This window comes from Salvelinus sp. IW2-2015, linkage group LG14 (assembly GCF_002910315.2).
Source record: "Salvelinus sp. IW2-2015 linkage group LG14, ASM291031v2, whole genome shotgun sequence".
NCBI lineage: Eukaryota > Metazoa > Chordata > Actinopteri > Salmoniformes > Salmonidae > Salvelinus > Salvelinus sp. IW2-2015.
Window position 1 is genome coordinate 17,865,663 of NC_036854.1, and position 26,189 is coordinate 17,891,851.

General features: G+C 41.8%; 1 protein-coding gene and 1 long non-coding RNA gene across 4 annotated transcripts in view; one reads left to right on the plus strand and one right to left on the minus strand.

Annotated features, from left to right (window-relative positions):
- Positions 1-2,560: 2,560 nt before the first annotated feature.
- On the minus strand, positions 2,561-6,130 carry LOC111972579 (uncharacterized). 2 transcript variants are annotated; one of them, XR_002878483.1, is made up of 4 exons: positions 5,711-6,130; positions 3,842-4,032; positions 3,558-3,641; positions 2,561-3,453 (listed from the first exon to the last, which is right to left on the minus strand). It is a non-coding gene; the product is annotated as an uncharacterized lncRNA (long non-coding RNA). The 2 variants fall into 2 exon arrangements; XR_002878482.1 differs by having other exon boundaries at positions 3,558-4,032.
- Positions 6,131-7,284: 1,154 nt separating this feature from the next.
- LOC111972575 (MAP kinase-activated protein kinase 2) overlaps positions 7,285-26,189 on the plus strand; it is a 28,191-nt gene continuing 9,286 nt past the window's right edge. Inside the window, exon 1 of one of the 2 annotated variants that reach the window (XM_023999592.2) lies at positions 7,285-8,185. In XM_023999592.2, the coding sequence (XP_023855360.1) occupies positions 7,943-8,185 (243 nt within the window). In that variant the 5' untranslated portion in view covers positions 7,285-7,942. The remainder of the gene's footprint in view (positions 8,186-26,189) is intronic. The other variant, XM_023999591.1, reaches the window with a different exon arrangement.

Below are 26,189 nucleotides of genomic sequence, written 5' to 3' on the forward strand. Positions count from 1 at the left end.
GTGCTTTTTCGCACTGGTCATATTGAAGCTGTTCTGGTGGCTCGTGATGGCCCAACACCCTATTAAGACACTTTATGTTGGTGTTTCCTTTAATTTGGCAGTTACAGTGCATTCGGAAAGCATTCAGACCCCTTGACTTTTTCCACATTTTGTTACGTTACAGCCTTATTCTAAACCCCCAAAAATGTACCCCCTCAATCAACACACAATACCCCGTAATGACAAAGCAAAAACTGTTTTTTAGAAATTGTTGCAAATGTATAAAAAATTAAAAATACAAATATCACATTTACATAAGTATTCAGACCGTTTACTCAGTACTTTGTTGAAACACTTTGGCAGCGATTACAGCCTTGAGTCTTCTTGGGTATGATGCTACAAGCTTGGCACACCTGTATTGGTGGAGTTTCTCCCATTCTTCTCTGCAGATCCTCTCAAGCTCTGTCAGGTTGGATAAGGAGCATTGCTGCACAGCTATTTTCAGGTCTCTCCAGAGATGTTTGATCAGGTTCAAGTCCGGGCTCTGGCTGGGCCACTCAAGGACATTCAGAGACTTGTACCGAAACCACTCCTGTGTTGTCTTGGCTGTGCGCTTAGGGTCGTTGTCCTGTTGGACGGTGAACCTTCGCCCCAGTCTGAGGTCCTGAGCAGGTTTTCATCAAGGATCTCTCTGTACTTTGCTCCGTTCATCTTTCCCTTGATCCTGGCTAGTCTCCCAGTCCCTGCCGCTGAAAAACATCCCCACAGAATGATGCTGCCACCACCATGCTTCACCGTAGGGGTGGTGCCAGGGTTCCTCCAGACGTGACGCTTGGCATTCAGGCCAAAGAGTTCAATCTTGGTTTCATCTGACCAGAGAATCATGTTTTTCATGGTCTGAGAGTCCTTTAGGTGCTTTTTGGCAAACTCAAAGCGGGCTGTCATGTGCCTCTTACTGAGGAGTGGCTTCCGTCTGGCCACTCTACCGTAAAGTCCTGATTAGTGGAGTGCTGCAGAGATGGTTGTCCTTCTTGAAGGTTCTCCCATCTCCACAGAGGAACTCTAGAGCTCTGTCAGAGTGACCATCGGGTTCTTAGTCAACTCCCTGACCAAGGCCCTTCTCCTCCGATTGCTCCGTTTGGCTGGGCGGCCAGCTCTAGGAAGAGTCTTGGTGGTTCCAAACTTCTTCCATTTAAGAATGATGGAGGCCACTGTGTTCTTGGGGACCTTTAATGCTGCAGAAATGTTTTGGTACCCTTCCCAGATGAGTGACTTGACACAATCCTGTCTCGGAGCTCTACGAACAATTTCTTCAACCTCATGGCTTGGTTTTTTCTCTGACCTGCACTATCAACTGTGGGACCTTATATAGACAGGTGTGTGCCTTTCCAAATCATGTCCAATCAATTGAATTTACCTCAGGTGGACTCCAATCAAGTTGTAGAAACATCTCAAGGATGATCAGAGGAACCAGGATGCACCTGAGATCAATTCTCGAGTCTCATTGCAAAGGGTTTGAATACTTATGTAAATACATTTTTTTTTATAAATTTGCAAAAATGTAAAAAAAACTGTTTTTGCTTTGTCATTATGGGGTTTTGCGTGTAGATTGATGAGGACTTTACATTTTTTTTWATCAATTTTAGAATAAGGCTGTAACGTAACATGTGGAAAAAGTCAAGGGGTCTTTAAACTTTCCGAATGCACTGTAGCTGTATCATAATAACTGCCAATCTCTCCTCTCACTTGTTCTCCAGTTGAGCAGTAATAGTTACCTTGTGGTAGTGATGCGCGGGTTGATTCATAACCTGCAGTCCCCATGGTTATATCCGCATGGTCATGAAATATTGTGTGGATGAAGGGCGGGTGGCAGGCAGGTTGAATAAAGAGCAAACAATATATTAAAAAATCCATACATGTATACTTATTGTGCAATTTATATATATATAGGCTACATTGAGTTTTTTCTTTCATTATTTTAGGCTATATGGTAGTAGTGCGTTAGCCTAAACTTTTAGGGATTAACTGTAAACGGGGAAAATAGCTTACATGCCAAATGCTTTTGGGAACGGGCAGAAAAAGTCAACGTCAATCCACGGAAACAAAAAGGACAATGTCTGAGTTAAATTCAATAAGAGAAGCGCCGTGAATTGGAGAGTTGAAAATAAAGAGAAAGGAGGGCCAAAAAAGTTATATTTGGTGAAGTGGTAAAAGAGGATGATAGCAGTGCTGGCTATGTTATGTGTGATGATCGTGAGGCGATATAGCCTACAAATTCGGCAGTCACAAGACGGGGACTTAATAGGCCATGGCCTGTCAAGGGAACTGTAGCCTCCTGTTCAGATGGGTTAAATGGAAACTGAAATCTGGACACTGACTGTATGTCTATAACCTCTCACATAGCCTTAATATTAACTCCTTCAAATCTAGGCTACATTTTGACTTGGGGAAAAAGAGTGGAGAAATATGATTTATTTCTTTCAGCATCTTGAGAGAATGCAAATGTGCAGTTAGATACCGTCTGTAGAGGTGCTATCTTTATCAGCATCATAAAAGCTGATAGTATTTTAATCACATCAAATATGCATCCAAGCAGAATTGGGTTTATTTAATCTTCTAGGGCAACATATAATGACAGAAGAGAAGCTGCATGTATCTAATTATAGACAAGTTGACTAACAAATAGCATACCAAAATGTCTGAAACTATAAGCAGAAACATATCTAAATCAGGCAACAACAAAAAATATCTTGCACCCCGTCAAAAAATTGTTATGTCGTCTCTGACTGTAGCCTACAGCACATTTTCTATATTAGCAGGTTATGGTCGGGGTACAGATTTTCACATATAGTCGGGCGGTTGCGGATGGGTTATTAGCAATTGCTGGCAGGTGTGGGCTTCTCGGGTCCTCTGGGTTGGGACACGGTTCCTCTTCACCCCCCTCAGTGGCCTGTTCATCATCCTCTTCTTCCTCTCCATACATTGCCTCGACACCCTCAGTGTCCACACCAGGAATGGAGGGAGGACCAGCCTCGTCTCCAAATTCCATAATGATAGTAGATTGGGAATGCTGTGTGCAGGTTATACTTATTGACACTAACCATGCTGCAGTGTGTGGAGTTTGACTGGATCATGTGTTCACCACAGGCTGTCCATGTAGGTGTGGAATATTGACACTCCTCTGCCCTTCATGCCCAGGCCCTGCATCGGACATGGTGGCAGTGCACCAGTGCCCACTGCCACGGGAGCCCTGGCAACAAACAACCACAACGTTGTGAGCAAGAATATGAAGCCTGCCATTGTCAATGTGTTTACAGTATGTCAATGTGTTCATTATAGACAGCGGTAACAGCTAATCAAATGGATTCAGTCAATCAACCTTCCTGTTGCTAACAACTTTAACAGCACAGAAGTCCCCCTTCTTCACCTCTGGGAGACCACTTGGAGGCACCACCACTCCAGGCAGCATGAGATCTGTGGAGAAGTGGAAAATGGAGGATAGAGTTTCAGAATACATGTGAATGACTGATACATTGATTAATATCAATCCAGGTTTTATGTAGGACAAATAACCTTACCTGCCCCTCCAGCCAGCTTATGTAACACTGGAGGCCATGTTGTGAATGCTGGCAAGACATGGGGATAACGCCAAAGCTTATACACTGGAAAACAACAAGACATACAGTAGTCAAGATTTCTATTTTTTTTCCTGAGTTGTATGGTCAGTGCATCTCTGCCACTTGAGACATTTGGACTGTAACCCTACCTGTGGGATAGACATGTTGAATGTAACCCTACCTGTGGGATAGACATGTTGACTGTAACCCTTCCTGTGGGATAGACATGTTGATTTTAACCCTACCTGTGGGATATACGCGTTTCTCCAGCTCAAAGAACACGGGGTTCTTATGAAGCACGGAGAGGGTGACTACATCTCCCTTGTGGGCATAGATCTTCACTACATTGAGCTCCTATTTGTTTGGGACCAACTCGGACAGTTTCTCCGTAGACAGAGAGGGAAAGGCTATGGATATGTCAGCTTTCAGCTTCCTCCTAAGGTGGGTAGAGGGTCAATATGAAATATTGTTGTAATCTACGTGAAAAGGGTTTCAGGAAATGTTGTGATGCTTCAATCCACAAAAATCCTATGTGAATTATAAGCACCATGTACATCTTTAGTTGTTTGTGAGTGTGACTCTAGAAAATGGAACAGGGGTTATTCCATTTGATTTCAATCACTTTTTGACCTCACCCTTTACATTTGAATGAAACTTTTCCATACATATTTGCCCATGTTAGAAGTGGTCAGAAAATGACTTTTTGGACCTGAATGCAAAAACATTCAGGAGATTTGTGCTGAAAGTTTACCCATTTTGCATACCCCACCATACCATGAGACATACATGTCTTCATCACTGGAAAATACAAACGGTTGAGTTTGATATCAGGGTGGGTGTCATTTCAATCATAGAAATATAATTAATAGAATGAACCTATCCTTCTGACCACTGCAATTTAGAAATTGTAATTTAATTACTACCACAAAGATGGCCGTTGGTTCACCCATCGTCGAATGTTAACTTAAATGGGAATGTCTATTCTATTATCAATATTTCTATGATTTCAATAGGTTTCCTATGGAAGATTGACAGTGTACATTAAAACAACTGATATTCCCATTCAAGTCAATAGTATCTGATGTGTAGACGTCCAACCATCTTTGTGTACCATTTGATTCCCATTCCCATTTTAGTAAATTTAACACCCACCTTGTGTTAAGAGCATGCTGTCTCAATCATAATGAATCATAGTGGCCAAAAAGCTGTATTAGCATGGGCAGCGTCATTGAGGGCTTCCACCATTTTAATGTAGTCAACAGGTATGACTTCCAACTTCATTGGCTGATCTCTCCTTGTGACCCTGTTGGAGTCATGAAAATGGACTGCTTCAAATGGAAATAGCCTCAATGGCACTGCCCATGCTGTCAGACACAACGCTGAGTCCTCTATCTATCTCTATGGTTTCAACCGATGGCGGCCACAACTCAAACACTTCAGATGATATAAAATAGGGTCTAATGCTGTGTTCAAAACAGCTGGGAGCTCGGAACTCTCTGACTTAAGTGCATTAAAAACAACTGGGACCCCGAGAAGAAAAGAAAAAGAGAGATCCGACTGGGGGAAAAATCTATTTGAACAATCATCCAACTCAGAATTCGGGCCTCTTTCCAGAGCTCATACTTTCTGACCTGAAGATCACTGACGTCATGATTTGACCTGGTAATTTTCAGAGTTCCCAGTTGTTTGAACGCCGCATAAACTACAACACAGGTGAAAATTGAAAATAATCTGAGTTTATGCATTTTTTGAGAATTTAAGTTAAAGATATAAAACATTTTAAAGTTATAGAAACGATCAAAGTTTGACAACACTCTTGTAAGCTTTTAAATGATATCAAACTGTTAATCTTTTCCAGTGATCGAGACATGGATGTCTCATGGTATGGTGGAGTATGCAAAAATTGTAAACTTTAGGCACCTCCTCTACTGAATGTTTTGGCAATCAGGTCCAAAGAGTCACTTTCTGACCACTTCTACCATGAGCAAATATGTATGGGAGGTTTTGTTCAAATTAAAAAGGTGTGCGGTCAAAAAGTGATTGAAATCAAACGAAACGACCTACAGGTCTGTCACAATCTAGCATAGATGAAATGGCATATCTTTTCCGGGTACCTTTCTAACTACCAAAGAGGCTGGATGGCTGTATGCCTGTTGAGTTGGGTGGCGAATAGAAAATACCGTGTGTAATTGTTGCCTATTCTTTGGGTGCTGAAATGTGTCGTTTTTTCATTAAAACGTCGGAGCTCCAGTCGGCCCACTAGTCGTCGCTCAACTCCATTGTAAATCGTTGAGTTTAATGTGGAACGAGTGACTCCTCACCTWTTGGAGCGTTTAATCACTGTGTTGGACTTGACACAGAACCCTTTCGGTAACATACTGAAAACGACACCGTCGTCAACTCAAGTTCTTAATCCTAAAATGTATTCAATTATATTTACTAGCTAAATTTAAACCCACACTTCGCAAGTTCTTAAAAAACAAAACAAACATTCATAACGAAAATGGACAGCAGCTTTTTTTAGTGCATCACAAACTACGTCCGGAAGGATTCTGCCAAATGCCGTAAATTGGGTCCTATGAGATACCTTAAAGGCCCAGTGCAGTCAAACACGTGATTTTACTGTGCTTTATATATATCCCCACTATGAGGTTGAAATAACACTGAGAAATTATGAAACTGCACTTTTAGTCAAAGAGCTGTTTTAAAAGATTGTTTGCCCTCTTCTCTGCCAATAACAACTAGTTTTTAGGTTACACATCTCTATCATTAGGCTCCTCCAATTAGGCCCCTCAGACCACTCCCAGACAGTCCTAGCAAAATTCTTGCTTGAGAAATTACATTTAGCTAAGAAGCTGTTTTTGTTAATTTTTGACAATTGTAATTCTTTAATTAATGTGTTACACATAAGAAATGATTTGATATTGAGATGAAAACGTCCGCATTGGACCTTTATGCACAATGTCCACCAGATGCAGATGTTTCGTCATGTCTAGTCCCCATTTTCTGTACCTGAGGCACTTGCTTCGCTTTCAACTTGCTAAAAGATAGCTAGTTGGAGTCTGTGTGTACTTCTGTTTGTACCACCGCAAGGTAAAGCAATGCAGGATAAGAAATATTGAATGCATGTGGTACAGAGAATGCACCGCTACCTAGTGCGGCACCGCCAAAGTAGCGTTGCGGACTTCTCCATTGAAAATTAATGACCTCCGTGGAACAGAAAGAGCTTGATTCATCTGGTGGATATGAGGCGTTAACGCTTCGAACACACAGACAGAGTTTTTGCGCTTAATAGCACGCAGCATCTGGATATGTATGCAACAAAAGTTCAACATTGACCTTGTGCTACCATTTCTGTCAAACTGGTATGCGTTCGATAAATCCAATGTATGCACTGCACCTGCCTCTGCAACGCCGCAATGCAAACGCAGCGTTTCATTGTAAATTAATGTAATTCTGCTGTACCAAAATGCAAAAAGACTGTCGGTGTTTTTGAAGCGTGAAAGGCCTTTAAACTGAATTTTGACTGCACTGGGCCTTTAAAATATCCAATATGTGGGAAGATCTCAATTGTATTCTTCTCGCATCCTACTCGCGTCTTCTCTTCTCTTTCTCGAAACCCATTGGAGGAGACGATCAGAGGGGCGGGACTTCTGTCTTGTCCAATGGGTTTTGAGAAGGATACAAGGAGAGAGGGCGCAAGTAGGTAGAAATGGAGATCTTCCCGGAGAGTAGTCTCGAGCTAGCTAAACGTGTGAGGTCATTATGACATGACGGTAGCGAGAGTGGGGGAAAAAAACAAACAAGATACAACCTGAAAGTCGTGTCGACTGAGTCGTTCGATACTGAAGTGTGAAGATTTTATTCAGTGGGAGCTACCTTGAAAAGATAGAAAAGCCACCCATACTGGACAAGATAAACACATGTTCAAAGAACGGAAAGCGGATGCTTAACGAAAAAAAGCTCCTCCTATTTCTGGTGGTGACTTCACTTCAATGCAGGTGGTAGAGTGTTTTAACGAGTGAATTTAGAAGCTTCAGAGAGTTAGCTTTGTCGCGAGAACTTTGGATATTAAGGGACGGTTCATGAGCAAGTAGCTTAACCAATACGCGTGTTAGCTAGCAATCTAACTAAAGTTATTTTAAGGCCACTTGAGTCTCGACGAATTTGGCACTGAGGTATTAATTGTATAACTAGCTAACGTTAGCATGCGAGTTCGACCACATATCAGCAGGTAGCTAGCATTAGGAAACCACTATTTATTTTTTATTTTTAACTGAGGATTTCCCTGCGGTAAAATTGGAATAGTTATAAGTGAACCCGCTCTCTCAAACCAAATCAGAACAATGTTATCGAACGCTCAGAACCAGAACCAACCGGCCTTTCCGAACCAGCAACAACAGCAAGCGCCAAATCTGAACTCTGCCCCCTTTCCTCCGTTTTTCGTCAAACCCCACAACCCTCTTCAAATAAAAAAGAATGCCATAACTGACGACTACAAAGTTACAAGTCAAGTCCTTGGCATGGGCATAAATGGGAAAGTATTGGAGATATTCCAAAAAGGAAGTGGAGATAAATACGCTCTGAAGGTAAATGTGTTTTGTGCATTCTTGTGATTTGAGACTGTATACTAAAACGTAAACCGTCCAAGTGAAACAATGTAATTTTAAAGAATGGGGCTTTTATAGCCGTGCATATTTGAGAACTCAATCGGGTATGATTACTTTCCCCCCAATCCCACTTATGAATGACCAATTATGGTATTGTACTGCCACTCTGCAAAAGTTCTTTCATTTGGACAGAAAAAATGCTGAGGAATTCCTCAAAACATACCCACGCTTTTCAAAGCACACAATACACCACCTTATTCCATTTCCAGAGTGGCATTTGAATAAGTTCACGAGTATCACTTGCAACTTTGTTACCATATAATGTTATCAATGTGATTGATCTATCTGAAGGCGAGAGAAACGCACACCTGTTTAGGCGCGGCGCTGGTTAGCGGAGTATAATATTTGAAAAAGAAAAGGAGAACTCCACACTCTAGGAGCTCTGATGCAWTAATTTTATAACCAACATTTCGATCCTGTCAAGGTTGGTTGTAAAATTATTGAATCTGAGCTCCTAGGGTGTGCAGCTCTCCTTTTCTTTATCAATGTGATATAGCCTAAGCCTAGATGATTTGAAGTGCACTAGGTCTGTTGCACAGACATTTTCCGTGGGTGCATTTTATTGTGTTCAAGTTTTCAATTCCATTTGAGTGAGAAAGAAATCTGTTTACTCCTATACTGCTCACAAGAGAGCTGACCAGAGTACCGTTGAGGCCTAGTTAATCTCTTGTGGGTGCCACTTCCTCTGAGTCCCTGACTGTACACTAGAAATCCTATGATTCATATCTGACCATCAGGATTGCTGATAATGTAATCAAGAGTAATGATTTGCTCTAATGTCATCCTCTCCTCTCACTTTAAAATGGGAAAACTTTCTGATCCTATTTGAATGTCTGCATTTAGGCCTAGTTGGTGCTGTTGTTTAGTGTCAACATTGCTTTCAACCAGGGCTTTTCTTTGCTGGTGATCGTCATACCGCAGCTGTCATTCTGGTCCCCAAATAGCTCTGGCCTCTTGTCTACCCTGAAGCAGATATGGAAACTAACAAAAGGTCTTCTGCTGCCATTATTTATTGTTTCATTGTTTATTAATTACTCTGAAAAATTAAAGCACATTGTGTCTAACACATTATCATTGATCTGTAGGCCTATTTATATAACACAGTTAAATAGTCATTCTGTGTCTTTGCCCTGACATTATTGACTTAGTAGGCTGGGCTTCAGGTACAGGCATATTCAGCAACTGTCAGATTCAATGAGTCACGAATAATCCATTGTTTGTGAAAATATGTCTCGGAATAAAACTAATCCGTTTCTTTTGTGCTATCAGCTTTTATAACAGAGGTTCCCAGGAACTTTTCAGAAAAAGGCTGATGTTTTTCAAAAAATGACAACTGTTATTTCTGAAATTCAGAAACTGATATGCCACTAATTTGTTCGCTTCAATGCATTGTTCTTTGTTGACCCTAAGAATCTCTAGATCATTGACAGACTTGAAACAAACAGATGTCCCATGCTGATTTCTAAGTTTCCCAGATAAGCCCTAAACAATAGCAGCATCCTGCCACCTCTCTCCATTCACCTCACACCCTCATCTCACAGACACACTCTTACCTTCTTTCATTGCCACTCAGGGCAGTGTTTCTGCCTGCTGAGCCCCAGTGTTAGCCTTCAGGCAGAGATAATTGATAACTTCCACAGATATTTCCTCAGTCTGCTCCTCTGGGATCTATTGGTCAGCCCTGATGCATGTATCCTGCTCTGATTGGGCGAGAAGGGTTGATGGCATTGTGGTGCTGAGCACAGCTTGACTTTGCAGTGGAGATGAGGATGAGGTGTCAGATGTGTATATGGCAGCGGTGTCAAACTCATTCCATGGAGGGCCTAGTATCCAGCTTGTATCACATCCGGCCGTGATTGGCAGTCCCATAGGGCGGTGCACAGTTGGCCGGGGTAGGCCGTCATTGTAAATAAGAATTTGTTCTTAACAGACTTACCTAGTTAAATAAAAAAAATAAAACCGCAGGCTTTTCCCTTTCAATTAAGCCCTAGACTACCAGGTATGGGGAGTTCCTTACTAATTAGTGACCTTAATTCATCAATCAAGTGCAAGGGAGGAGCGAAAACCTGCTCTCGGCCCTCTGTGGAATGAGTTTGATACCTCTGGTATATGGGTTTATCGATCAGCTTGTAATGTTGTATTGTGACTATAGCTCGGTCATATGGACAGAAATCCATATCGCAATAAATTGACAGAATTAATGACGATACTTTTAACTTTTTAAAAACCTTTTAAACTACTATTAGTTTGTTGTAGCCATCAATTGTCCCATTAACAATAACCCATGTTAGCAAACTTATTTCATTTCAAACTTTTCTCTAGTAACACATTTCTCTAGTATAGAGAAATGTTCAGTTTCGGTTTATCGCCCCCCCCCCCCAGCTCTAATTGTGACCAGGGCTTTGACTCTCAGGCCCCTTAAACCGGTATGCTGTAGAAGGGCTTCATTCAGTGCTGTATTTTACAAATTGCCTTTAGGAGGAATTGCACAAGAACAGATGTCATTCTTTCTTTCCCACATAGTCTATATAAGGCTAAAGATTTATATATCTGAATAAAGACTCAAGATCATGAACCTCTGAATATTTGTGACCTCTCAAATCCTTCCTTTTCTACTGCGTCCAAAGTCTTGAGGATGAGCGCTTTGCTTTTAGGCTTAGTCTACACCCTTTCCTCCGCTGCCCGGGCCAGGCTAATACTATTAGGCCTAATGGGGATAGAGAGAAGAGCACATGTTCCCTTAAAACATTTGAGTAATTGGCCACTGCTTTGTTCTTACTCTACCTTAAAGTGCAACTGAAATCGGGTTTTCGCGGGTTTTCGCTCCTCCTCCCTAAGTTTGCTTTTCTGATCAAAACGGCCTWTGTGGCATCAATATTAGTCAAACATTTATTCTAGTGTCAAAGTTGACTACGAAGTAAGTAGCATAATTTTGGTCAGTCTCATCCAAAATTGAGTTTTGTCATGAGTTACTTTAGGGTTGGGTTTTGATTTTGACAATTCTCACTTGCCCACTAACACCAGGATACACAGCTGCGGTGATTGTGCTCTATACAATCCTACCGCAGAACACAGACAGTAGGACAGACCAGCCCAGCAGCAATGTTCACTTATTTACTTGATGTAAATTTGAGTGACTAAAACCTCTGCAAAAATGTCAATGACAGAATTTTTTAAATATTTTTTTATATGTATCTTAGATTCATTCTGACTATTTTGAGGAAGTGATACTGGCTTTGTTCCTATGTCTCATGGGTGGACTAACACCATTAACTGCCACATTGAACCCCCCCCCAGACTGAAATGTTTTTCTTTTAAGAGCGACAGAGAGAACATGTGGAATCGGTGCATTTAGTCGCTCAAAGTCGAGTTCATCTACGATCTGAAGCTGAAAGGTTTGCTATTAGTAACCCCATCCTTGCTGTCTCTTCCTTCCCTGCTTGGCCCGTCGTAATACTATTAGGCTTTTTCTCCCCCAGCTATGTCTAAAGCATAAAACAACCTGAGAATCTGACTGTTGGTTGGTGCATCACAGTAGGAGGCCTTCTTTTGCTAGAACAAAAGATGTACCTGCTGTGTACCGACGAACCTGCTGTTTTTACTTGTGGATTCACAATGCTCGGCAGTGGCCGATAACTTGACTTTGAGCCAATCAGAGGGTAGGAACCTCCGTGTGGGGGAACTGACAGCATTGTTCTAACTAAAACAATAAAGCTGCAAAAAAATTCTAGAGCAATTCTTTAACTCCTTAGACATATAAGATGTTTCTCCTTGAATGATTTTTGATCATGTTTGTTTATTAGCTAGCTAACGTTAGCTTGCTAACTGAGCAAAGTAGTCACACACTTCTTATGAAATTAATGGAGTGGTAAGTGCAGCACAATGCACGTGACACTAAATGCTTTACCAAGCTAACTATCTCGCCACTGTAGCTAGTAACATAATTCAATCACAATAGATTAGTMTCCATGACGTAGCTGCCTGTAGCTGGCTGCCAAGAGTCAATGCAGTGTCTTTACCTAGCTAGCACAACAGCTAGCGAGTCATGCTAACGTTAGCCAGCTAGCAAAAATGTATATATGGGCTGTATGTGTTTATGGACAGTGAATATAATTGTTTCTTTGATCTCGCTAGCTTGTTATATATCAGCTAGCTAGAAAACATTGACTAGGCAGGGGTATTCAACTCTTACCCTACGAGGTCCGGATCCTGATGGTTTTCTGTTCTATCTGAAAATTAAATCAACCTGTCCCAGGTCTAAATCGGTCCTGGATTTTAGAGGGGGAAAATGAAGAAAGGCTGTGGAACTGGCGTCAAGGTCCAGAGTTGAGTTTGAGGGGACTAGACCCTAAAGCAACACAGACATCCATTGCCAAACAATGCCACTGCCACCTGGTTTGGAGTATTTTAACAGGGCTTTGGCTGACGACTTTAAGGTATTTGCTGTGTGAACACAAAAGACATTGACTGCTGACACTGTACAGAGGTGCTAAGTACTGTCGGCAGGCAAACATTTTGACAGTCCTTCCGGTGTTTGAGCTCTAAAAGTAGCCTGGCGCGAGAGGCCAGAGATGACTGGAGGATTATTCGGTCTGGATTTGTACAGCACCATGCTCCACGCAGACACTCAACTTTTATTGGGCAGGTGTCCTGAGACAGGCAATCCATAGGAGAGACCTCCCTGGAATGACGAACCACCATTTTAGATGGCCTTTCCCTCTTTGGATAGGGGTTTGCCTACTAGCCTACCCTCAGATCTGTACGTGCTTTAGCCTCTTATCAAGTGGGCTCTTGAGCATAGTACTGTATGAATCGCCTGCTGTGTGTGTGTGTATATATATGTGTCAGAGATTCTGTGCTGGAAATGGAACAACATTGCCCTTCCCGACAGTGTCCTTTCAGGGGCTGTTGTGTAAGCAGAGCAGATTCTTCCCTGTCTGCAAATGCCTGTCGGTATACGGCCAATGGCTAGGCTGTGTGAGGAGGGATGAGACTCCTTCCTGTTTTTGCCTGTATGAATTATCAGCTAACCGGAATAGCAGAATACTGAATCTTACGATTTAAAACTGACTGGGCTGGTAGTGTTCTCCCCTGATTTAAAATACATTTCAGCAGACCTGAAATTTGGTCAGTGCCCAAATTTTTTGGGGACGGAACATTGGTCACGACATCTAAAAAATATAGATGTTGTGACTAGTGATGCACCGATATGACATTTTTGGCCGATATCGATGTCCGGTTATGTTCCTTGCCCCKAAAAACTTTTTGTGACCTTTTAAGCCTTCTAGTATAGTTAACACACACACACACTTGGACGCAGCGGTCTAAGGCAACGCATCTCAGTGCAAGAGGCGTCACTACAGTCCCTGGTTCGAATCCAGGCTGTATCACACCAGGCTGTGATTGGGAGTCCCATAGGGCGGCGCATAATTGGCCCAGCGTCGTCTGGGTTTGGCCGGGGTAGGCCGTCATTGTAAATAAGAATTTGTTCTTAACTGACTTGCCTAGTTAAATAAAGTTTGCTCACACCACACTGACCAAAAAGTTATTTTGTTGGCATTTACGTATATCCCCATTACCAGTAAAACATCAACAAAACCTATTTCTTTCACTTGCTGTGCTGTTTCGTTGTTCATTTGTTCAGTCATTTCATTCTCAATCAGGATTTCAATGGAACGCCATATGCGTGTCAAAAAAATATACATGTCAAATAACTAGAGGTCGACTGATTTTATGATTTTTCAACGGCGATACCGATTTATTGGAGGACCAAAAAAAGACGATTTATATAAAAAATCGTCTGATTTAATCGGTATCAGCTTTTTTTGGTCCTCCAATAAATCGGTATCGCCGTTGAAATATATACTTGTAATAATGACAATTACAACATTACTGAATGAACAATGAACACTTTTATTTTAACTTAATATAATACATCAATAAAATCAATTTAGTATCAAATAAATAATGAAACGTGTTCAATTTGGTTTAAATAATGCAAAAACTAACACGGAACCCAAACCGGCTGCGCTATCGTGCATAAATGTATTTTGCCCCCCCACACCAAACGCGATCACGACAAGCAGGTTAAAATATCAAAACAAACTCTGAACCAATGACATTAATTTGGGGACAGGTCGAAAGCATTAAACATGTATGGCAATTTAGCTAGCTAGCTTGCTCTTGCTAGCTAACGTTAATTTGTCCTATTTAGCTAGCTTGCTGTTGCTAGCTAATTTGTCCTGGGATATAAACATTGAGTTGTTATTTTAACTGAAATGCACAAGGACCTCTACTCCGACAATTAATCCACACATAAAACGGCCAACCGAATCGTTTCTAGTCATCTCTCCTCCTTCCAGGCTTTTTCATCTTTGAACTTATATGGTGATTTGCATCTAAACTTTCATTGTATTTCCACGACAACCGGCAACAAAGTTCGTCTTTCAATCACCCACGTGGGTATAACCAATGAGGAGATGGCACGTGGGTACCTGCTTCTATGAACCAATGAGGAGATGGGAGAGGCAGGACTTGCAGCGTGATCTGCGTCAGAGATTGGAATGGGTTCTATTTTAGCCCTTGGCGTCGCAGATGCTCGTTGGCGCAATAATTGAATAACATGGATTTCTAAATTTATTTTGCGACGCTCGCGCACACGGCAGGTCCGATCTGGTCAGCATGTAAGTGTTGGAGAAGAAAGTAAAAGTGCAATATGTGCCATGTAAAAAAGCTAATGTTTAAGTTCCTTGCTCAGAACATGAGAACATATGAAAGCTGGTGGTTCCTTTTAACATGAGTCGTCAATATTCCCAGGTAAGAAGTTTTAGTTTGTAGTTATTACAGGACTATTTTTCTCTATACCATTTGTATTTCATATACCTTTGACTATTGGATGTTCTAATAGGTACTTTATTGCCAGCCTAATCTCGGGAGTTGATAGGCTTGAAGTCATAAACATTGCGAAGAGCTGCTGGCAAACGCAGGTGTGCTGTTTGAATGAATGCTTACGAGCCTGCTGCTGCCTACCACCGCTCAATCAGACTGCTCTATGAAATCATAGACATAGTTATAATAACACACAGAAATACGAGCCTTAGGTCATTAATATGGTCGAATCTGGAAACTATAATTTCGAAAAGAAAATGTTTATTCTTTCAGTGAAATACGGAACGGTTCCGTATTTTATCTAACGGGTGGCATCCATAAGTCTAAATATTGCTGTTACATTGCACAACCTTCAATGTTATGTCATTGGATTAGCAAATTAGTTCACAACGAGCCAGGCGGCCCAAACTGTTGCATATATCCTGACTCTGCGTGCAATGAACGCAAGAGAAGTGACACAATTTCCCTAGTTTAATATTGCCTCCTAACATGAATTTCTTTTAACTATATATGCAGGTTTAAAAATATATTCTTCTGTGTATTGATTTCAAGAAAGGCATTGATGTTTATGGTTAGGTACATTCGTGCAACGATTGTGCTTTTTTAGCAAATGCACTTTTGGTAAATCATCCCCCGTTTGGCGAAGTTGGCTGTCTTTGTTAGGAAGAAATGGTCTTCACACGTTTGCAACGAGCCAGGCGGCCCAAACTGCTGCATATACCCTGACTGTTGCACAGAACGCAAGAGAAGTTACACAATTACCCTAGTTAAAAGAAATTCATGTTAGCAGGCAATATCAACTAAATATGCAGGTTTAAAAAATATTTACTTGTGTATTGATTTTAAGAAAGGCATTGATGTTTATGGTTAGGTACACATTGGTGGAACGACAGTGCTTTTTTCGCGAATGCGCTTGTTAAATCACCCGTTTGGTGAAGTAGGCTGTGATTCAATGATAAATTAACAGGCACCGCATCGATTATATGCAACGCAGGACAAGCTAGATAAACTAGTAATATCATCAACCATGTGTAGTTTGATTGTTTTTCATAAGATACGTTTAATGCTAGCTAGCATCTTACCTTGGCTCCTTGCTGCACCACGCAGTCTTCTCGTGGAGTGCAATGTAATCGTCCGTGTCCAAAAATGCAGACTACCGATTATGACAACTTGAAATCAGCCCTAATTAATCGTCCATTCCGATTAAGCGGTCGACCTCTACAAATAACACTATTTGACATGTCAAATAAGCTTGTTGACCAATCAGGACTTGAATATGACTGCACGTCACATTTAATGCGTTCATACATTTTTTTTACGTAGTTATTACATATTGATTACACTCACTCGTATTTTATATGTCACAACGATTCATCGATGTATGCTATGATGCTGGTAAAGTTGTCTTGCACACCTACAGTGCTGGTCATAAAATAAAAGCTAGCTAGCTCATGGATGCAAACAATGTTCTTCCTCATAAACATAGCAAAACAACATCTGTTTCAGTAGCTATAGCCAGGTATCATCTAAAATAACCCTAATTTATAAGACAGTTCTTATTTGATTAATGGTGGTCGGACCATCTATGTGAAGCTAGCCACAATAGTGGACTTTGCGGTTAGCTTTCAAAATAAAAGTATGTAATTTGACAGTGATGCAAATTAATACAAATAGTATAGTTATGCCATAATTGAATAGATCATGCAAAATAAGGCTGGAATGTTATGTAAAATCAACAAAAGACAATTTTGTTAAGTTGACAATGTTGAAATCACACTGGATGTATTATACTTTAGAATTGCATTGGGGGCATACTTATTTAACAGCCTTACCCCATGTCATTGATCCACAATCCATAGGTATCAGTCTACTCAGTGACATCCAGAAAAACATTAGCATCGTAGCTCTTATTGCGGGACTCTGAAACAACGGAGTAGAGCCACATTTATTTTCAACCTATGTGTATTGAGAGCACCTCAATACACATAGGTGTATTAAGAGCACCTCCTCCCAGCTGCCCACTGCACTGAGGCTAGGTAACACGGTCACCACCGATAAATCCGTGATGATCGAAGACTTCAACAAGCATTTCTCAATGGCTGGCCATGCCTTCCTCCTGGCGACTCCAACCTTGGCCAACAGCCCCCCCCCCCCCCCCCGCGCTACTCGCCCAAGCCTCCCCAGCTTCTCCTTTACCCAAATCCAGATAGCAGATGTTCTGAAAAGCTGGAAAACCTGGACCCATACAAATCAGCTGGGCTTGACAATCTGGACCCCTATTTCTGAAACTGTCCGCCCGCATTGTCGCACCCCCTATTACCAGCCTGTTCAACCTCTCCTTCGTATCATCTGAGATCCCCAAGGATTGGAAAGCTGCCGCGGTCATCCCCCTCTTCAAAGGGGGAGACACCCTGGACCCAAACTGTTACAGACCTATATCCATCCTGCCCTGCCTATCTAAGGTCTTCGAAAGCCAAGTCAACAAACAGATCACTGACCATCTCGAACCCACCGTACCTTCTCCGCTGTGCAATCCGGTTTCCGAGCCGGTCACGGGTGCACTTCAGCCACGCTCAAGGTACTAAATGATATCATAACCGGCATCGATAAAAGACAGTACTGTGCTGCGTCTTCATCGACCTGGCAAAGGCTTTCGATCTGTCAATCACCAATATTCTTATCGGCAGACTCAGTAGCCTCGGTTTTTCTAATGACTGCCTTGCCTGGTTCACCAACTACTTTGCAGACAGAGTTCAGTGCGTCAAATCGGAAGGCATGCTGTCCGGTCCTCTGGCAGTCTCTATGGGGTACCACAGGGTTCAATTCTCGGGCCGACTCTTTTCTCTGTATATATCAATGATGTTGCTCTTGCTGCGGGCGATTCCCTGATCCACCTCTACGCAGACGACACCATTCTGTATACTTCTGGCCCTTCTTTGGACACTGTGATAACCAACCTCCAAACGAGCTTCAATGCCATTCAACACTCCTTCCGTGGCCTCCAACTGCTCTTAAACGCTAGTAAAACCAAATGCATGCTCTTCAACCGTTCGCTGCCTGCACCCGCACGCCCGACTAGCATCACCACCCTGGACGGTTCTGACCTAGAATATGTGGACATCTATAAGTACCTAGGTGTCTGGCTAGACTGCAAACTCTCCTTCCAGACTCATATCACACATCTCCAATCCAAAATCAGATCTAGAGTCGGCTTTCTATTTCGCAACAGAGCCTCCTTCACTCACGCGCCAAAACTCACCCTAGTGAAACTGACTATCCTACCGATCCTCGACTTCGGCGATGTCATCTACAAAATGGCTTCCAATACTCTACTCAGCAAACTGGATGCAGTTTATCACAGTGCCATCCGTTTTGTTACTAAAGACCTTATTCGACCCACCACTGCGACCTGTATGCCCTAGTCGGCTGGCCCTCGCTACATGTTCGCCGTCAGACCACTGGCTCCAGGTCATCTACAAGGCTATGCTAGGTAAAGTGCCGCCTTATCTCAGTTCACTGGTCACGATGGCTACACCCACCCGTAGCACGCGCTCTAGCAGGTGTATCTCACTGATCATCCCTAAAGCCAAAACCTCATTTGGACGCCTTTCTTCCAGTTCTCTGCTGCCTGCGACTGGAACGAATTGCAAAAATCTCTGAAGTTGGAGACTTATCTCCTCAACAACTTTAAACATCTGCTATCCGAGCAGCTAACCGATCGCTGCAGCTGTACATAGTCCATCGGTATATAGCCCACCCAATTTACCTACCTCACCCTCCCCATACTGCTTTTATTTCTTTTCTGCTTTTTTTTTTGCACACCAGTATCTCTACTTGCACATGATCATCTGATGATTTACCACTCCAGTGTTAATCTGCTAAATTGTAATTATCTGATTTATTGCCTACCTCCTCATGCCTTTTGCACACATTGTATATAGATTCTCTTTTTTTCTACCATGTTATTGACTTGTTTATTGTTTACTCCATGTGTAACTCTGTGTTGTTGTCTGTTCACACTGCTATGCTTTATCTTGGCCAGGTCGCAGTTGCAAATGATAACTTGTTCTCAACTAGCCTACCTGGTTAAATAAAGGTGACAAAAAAAGAAAAAAAAAAAAGAATTGAACACTTTGGGAGGACGTTGGGAAAAAATATATTGAGTAGACTGATACCCCATTTTATTGAGCCCCAATCCTTAGGTAAAGCTGTACAGTGCAATATGAATGTCAATACACCCAATAGGCTGACTGGGGAGGTGATTTCACACGTTCACAGTCCTACGATAAGACCTACAATGCTAATATTTGCGTAAACTCTGGCCGGTCTTTGCTTGTTTGCAGACTTTTTTGTACAGCTTTGACAGTGCTACTGATAGTAGTGGGGGCGCCTGGCCTGCAATTGCAAATTCTGCACACACAACATTCTATAATAGAACTGTTATTTGATGTGTCAAGTTAAAGGCTTATTTAATGCATCAAATAGTGTTATTTGACGTGTATCTTTTTTGACACGCTTAGACCCAAATGGCGTTCCAAAGTATGTTGTGAAGCTAATAGCAGTGACGCTAATACTGTGTAACTCCGGTAGGGAAACATCTGAAAAATAGTGCACTTGGTAGTGTGTACCGGTGCTCGACCAGTCGCGAAAGCCAACACGGTTGATTGTCAAGGGCAATGAATTGTCAAGGGCAATGAATTTTGCAATGAATTGTCAAGGGCAATCAACCCTTGACGGTTGATTGTCAAGGGCAATGAATTCCATTATCTTGGCGATTTAAGGGATTTCTCCTTTGAGTTGTCTCCTTTGAGTTGAAATTTTCTGTTTTGCCAGTGTAGCGCAAAATGTTATGTGGCGTCATTACGTCATGTACCTACGTTTTATATAGGTATGCACGGCAGCTTTGACATTAGTTTTGCACATCGGCATTAAACTAGACATCGGGCCGATACCGATGTTGGCATTTTTAGCCAATATCGTCCGATTCCGATATATTGTGCATCCCTAGTTGTGACCAATATTCCCTCAAACGTTTTCAGTCACTGAGCAAATTTCAGGTCTGCTGAGCGCAAACTTGAACGTTGTGAAAATTCTCTGCAGCTGTGAACACTGGCTGTTCCTGCTTTAAGTTAGTTTTAAGTGGCCAAGTAGGCTACTGTGTCTATTTGATCATAGTGTAGGCCTACCAGAGTGGTCTACCATAAACTATGGTAAAAATGCATCCCATATAATTTTAACATGGCAATAGCTGTTCTATCATTCAACCTACAGTTGCAGCCAATGTGGTGTTTAATGTAGGCCTACATTCCATGAGACATTTGAAAAAAAACATGCAGGGCTTCACATTAACCTGTTTATCCACTTGTCCTTCAGACAAGGTGACTCAACATGTTTGGTTTGCATGAAAACACTTTACAAAATAAAATAAACAGAATCAGACACATTATGCTACCCCTCTGTCTATTGGCTACTTAACTTATTCAAGGCTGTCTCAAAATACAACACTGCCCCTTTAAGACAAACCAGATCTTTACCTGACTTGCTTTTCAAAGATGTCTAGAAATCAGCACATTTTGTGCAATTGTAGGACGACCGCCCCCCCCCCCCAAAAAAAGTAAATGGCACAACAACAAAAAAGTAAATGGCACATCCATATATGGCAATGGTCTATTTGCATATAAGCCTACTGCAGCGCTGATTGGCTATGCCGCACCGGTCTGTGTAGAGTACAGGCTGAATTGTGTGCAATAGAATCCTACTCCTATGCCTTCTGCCTACAACAACATTTCTTGCATAGTTTGTTTCGGTATGTTGCGTTGAAAGTGGCTAATATTGCATTGATTCGATCACAATTCACACTGTAAAGGGAAACATTGATAGTGTTAACTAACAGGGAAAACTCTAGAAAGTTGAGTGAAGTTCAATCTCCTGCTTCTCTCCATGGGCTGGTATTTATTCTGCTCTTTGTGCAGTTCTCATTGCAAGGCTCAGGTAGCCCATAAACATGTCTGACGTGTGTGGGTACATACGCGTGGGTGGTGTGTGTTATGCTGAGGGAATGACAGTGCCAGCTGTACAGAGCCCCCTCCTCCCAGGGATACTGAATGACGTCAGGGAGTGACTCTTGTTTGTTGATGTGCAAGTGGGTAGGCTACAAATTGGGMTTTGGCACTATTCAGATTTTCATAACTTAAACCGTTTCTGTATCAAACCGGGTATACGGTATTACTGGAAGTGCACGCAAGGGGCACCATTACATTTTATTTTATATACAGTACCAGTCAAATTCGGACACCTACTCATTCCAGGGTTTTTCTTTATTTTTACTATTTTCTACATTGTAGAATAATAGCAAAGACATCAAAACTATGAAATAACACACGAGATCATGTAGTAACCAAAAAATTGTTAAACAACTCAAAATATATTTGAATCTTCAAGTAGCCACCTTTTGCCTTGATGACAGCTTTGCACACTCTTGGCATTATCTCAACCAGCTTCATGAGGTAGTCACCTGGAATGCATTTCAATTAACAGGTGTGCCTTGTTGAAAGTTAATTTGTGCTAATTCTTTCCTTTATGCTTTTACCAAATAGCCCTATTTGGTAAAATACCAAGTGCATATTATGTCAAGAACAGCTCAAATAAGCAAAGAGAAACYGTAGTCCATCATTACTTTAAGACATGAAGGTAAGTCAAAGCGGATAATTTCAAGAACTTTGAACAGTCGCAAAAACCATCAAGCGCTATGATGAAACTGGCTCTCATGAGGGTTGCCACAGGAAAGGAAGACCCAGAGTTACCTATGCTGCAGAGGATAAGTTCATTAGAGTTACCAGCCTCAGAAATTGCAGTCAAAATAAATGCTTCAGAGTTCAAGTAATAGACACATCTCAACATCAACTGTTCAGAGGAGACTGTGTGAATCAGGCCTTCATGGTCGAATTGCTGCAAAGAAACCACTACTAAAGGACACCAATAAGAAGATACTTGCTTGGGCCAAGAAACACGAGCAATGGGCATTAGAAAATCTGTCCTTTGGTCTGGAGTACAAATTTGAAGTTTTTGTTTCCAACCGCTGTGTCTTTGTGAGACGCAGAGTAGGTAAATGGATGATCTCTGCATGTGTGGTTCCCACCATGAAGCATGGAGGAGGAGGTGTGATGGTGTGCTTTGATGGTGACACTGTCAGTGAATAATTTAGAATTAAAGGCACACTTAACCAGCATGGCTACCTCAGCATTCTGCAGTAATACGCCATCCCATCTGGTTTGTGCTTAGTCCCACTGTCATTTGGTTTCAACAGGACAATGACACAACACACCTCCAGGCTGTGTAAGGGCTATTTGACCAAGGAGAGTGATGGAGTACTGCATCAGAAGACCTGGCCTCCACAATCACCCGGCCTCAACCCAATTGAGATGGTTTGGGATGAGTTGGACCGCAGAGTGAAGGAAATTAAGCCGACAAGTGCTCAGCGTATATGGGAACTCCTTCAAGACTGTTGGAAAAGCATTCCTCATGAAGCTGGTTGAGAGAATGTCAAGAGTGTGCAAAGCTGTCATCAAGGCAAAGGGTGGCTACTTTGAAGAAACTCAAATATAAAATCTATTTTGATTTAACACTTTTTGGTTACCACATGATTCCATATGTGTTATTTCATAGTTTTGATGTSTTCACTATTATTCTACAATGTAGAAAATAGCAAAAATAAAGAAAAACCCTTGAATGAGTATGTGTGTCCAAACCTTTGACTGGTACTATAGATGGATCGATCTTTCTTTTATGCACATTTTTTTGCCAAGACGCTTTACCTTGACATCTAGCCACTTAGATAACAAGTTAGCAAACCAAATGCATAGCTGGAGCTTTGACACATCTTACATTTCTTATAGTTATAAATAACTTAGTTATAAGCAGGGGCTTAGCACGCACCCACGGTATTGAAAACCATTCAGTTGGTATTTTGAAATACCCTGATAAACAGTATATCGCCCAAGCCTATTACGCACTGTAAACAGGGCCAGGAGGACGCAACACCACTGACACCTTGGGCCTCGAACCTCCGACATGCATTAAGTGCGAGCTTTCTTTAAGCCTATAAGTGCTGTTCACTTGTAAAAATCAATTTGCCTACTTTTTAGTTGCTCTGGATTTCTGCATGTTCGGGTTTAGTGCATAAAGGACTAGTTGCATTAAGTCAATACCAGGAGTCAAAGGTACTGGGTAATCCCACATTCATATAATACTTTGAGGAGAATACAGTGTTTTTCTWACATTCCAGAAGAGCCTGAAAGTGGAACTGACAGCGTTTTAAGTACTTCGCAAATATTAAAGACAATCATAATTGTCCATAACCTCAAATTCCGAGTTTATGCTGCCAAACCAACTTTTTATAAGAGGTTTTTAAAAATAGGTCATATCAGGTTGTAAATCATAGCTGGCCTGGTACATTGTTTGCTGCCTCCACCCATTTGGGATGCACTGTTTTTCAGAAAAACGGAGGAATGTAACTAAGGCTGGGAATGTCAATGCTAATTTGATTGTAAGGGCAGTGATAACATGATTAATAGGCTAGCATATCTGTTTATGTAGCTATTTACTTAGGCTCTGTGTTTTTAGCTTGCTAACTTTAGCTAGCTAGCTGCTGGGAGGATGTCATGTCATTGGAGGACTGGGTGAGTGACCAACTTTTTCCACTCATATTGTTTTTCGGTGGCTACAGCTAGAGATGCAGGTGTCATTTGGTTAGCTAGCAAGAAATGTGAATCGCTATGCTGCACTTGAACGACTACTATCCATTTGGTCATATTCAGCCAGTGTTGCGAGTTCGTAACATGTTAGCAGCCTAACCAGCTCTGCTAGGGTGAGTAAAATGGTCAGTGAGGTGTTCTCTCATTTGTCTGGAAGTATCTAGCCAACTTTAGCCAGTTAGCTTGGGTGCTTGACTGCCACTGTGAGGAACGCTGGGATCATACACCACCATCTACTTTACTGGAGTGTGAGGCCAGTCACGGCCTAACTACATTTAAATGACCTTCATTATTCCTGTTCCTCTATCCCCGAGACTACTGACACACTGGAGGAAATTTACAAAAAAATAACTTTAGTTGTCAATCCAATGTATTTGGCATCAATCAAATGGGCGAGCAGGAAAGTTCACATTATTGTCAAAACGTGGGTTGGGACAAGCATGCATTGGCAGGCAAGCTGCATAAGGAAGATTAGGCTACCCCATTGTTTATCAGTGCAATTTTGACAGCCAACTAGCTGAAAAGATTGAGAGGGTTTGTCTAATGTTCACTCGTTAGAGTTTGGCTCATCTCGCTTTGGCTTGCATTAGTTGATGTTGATGTGCGTACCTGAGGGAGCGCGAGCCAACCTTTTTCATGGTGGTTTGATCAATAGGACTGTAAAGTTCCCAAATGTAAGGGGACTCCTGTGGTATTTGCAGAAATCCATTTGGGTGAATTTTGTGGCTTTTCACGAATGCCTTTGAGCTAAAGTTGCGCTGTTGCTACTGCCTGTATACACAGTCCATTTCAAAGGGACTGATGGCAGGCCTGTGTGGCAATGGCTTATTTGCATAAAGGCCTACTGTAGCTCTGATTGGCTATGGTAACACCGCTCTGCATAGACTCAGGTCTTGGATAAGACATATTTTATGTATTGCCATGTTTAACCCTTAGCCCACAATGGTAGCTTGAATAGGTCTGTTGGTGTGACCGTATTACCATCACACCTGCTGTCAAGAAGGCAGTCAAATTCCGTGTGACCGTTTAGTCATGGTAAGGCGAGCTTCAATGCCATACAACTCTCCTTCCGTGGCCTCCAATTGCTCTTAAATACAAGTAAAACTAAATGCATGCTCTTCAACCGATCGCTACCTGCCCGCCTGTTCAACATCACTACTCTGGACGGCTCTGACTTAGAATATGTGGACAACTACAAATACCTAGGTGTCTGGTTAGACTGTAAATCTCCTCAGATCGACATCAAACATCTCCAATCCAAAGTTAAATAGAGATATGGCTCCTATTCCGCAACAAGCATCCTTCATCATGCTGCCAACATACCCTTGTAAAACTGACCATACCAATCCTCGATCTCGGTGATGTCATTTACAAAATAGCCTCCAAAACCCTACTCAATAATTGGATGCAGTCTATCACAGTGCCATCTTGTTTGTCACCAAAGCCCCATATACTACCCACCATCCGACCTGTACACTCTCGTTGGCTGGCCCTCGCTTCATACTCGTCGCCAAACCCATGGCTCCAGGTCATCTATAAGTCTTTGCTAGGTAAAGCTCCGCTTATCTCAGCTCACTGGTCACCATAGCAGCACTAACTGTAGCACGCGCTCCAGCAGGTAATCTCACGGGTCACCCCCAAAGCCAATTCCTCCTTTGGTCGTCTTTCCTTCCAGTTCTCTGGTGCCAATGCTGGAACGAACTGCAAAAATCTCTGAAGCTGGAAACATTATCTCCCTCACTAGCTTTAAGCACCAGTGTCAGAGCAGCTCTAGATTACTGCACCTGTACATAGCCATCTATAATTTAGCCCAAACAACTACCTCTTTACCTACTGTATTATTTATTTATTTTGCTCCTTTGCACCCATTATTTATATCTCTACTTTGCACATTCTTCCACTGCAACCAACCTTCCAGTGTTTTTACTTGCTATATTGTATTTACTTCACCACCATGGCTTTTTATATTTTTATTTATTTATATATTTTGTTTGCCTTCACCTCCCTTATCTCACTTACTTGCTCACATTGTAACACTGCTCAAAAAAATAAAGGGACACTTAAACAACACAATGTAACTCCAAGTCAATCACACTTCTGTGAAATCAAACTGTCCACTTAGGAAGCAACACTGATTGACAATAATTTCACATGCTGTTGTGCAAATGGAATAGCAAAAGGTGGAAATTATAGGCAATTAGCAAGACACCCAAAAAAGGAGTGATTCTGCAGGTGGTGACGACAGACCACTTCTCAGTTCCTATGCTTCTGGCTGATGTTTG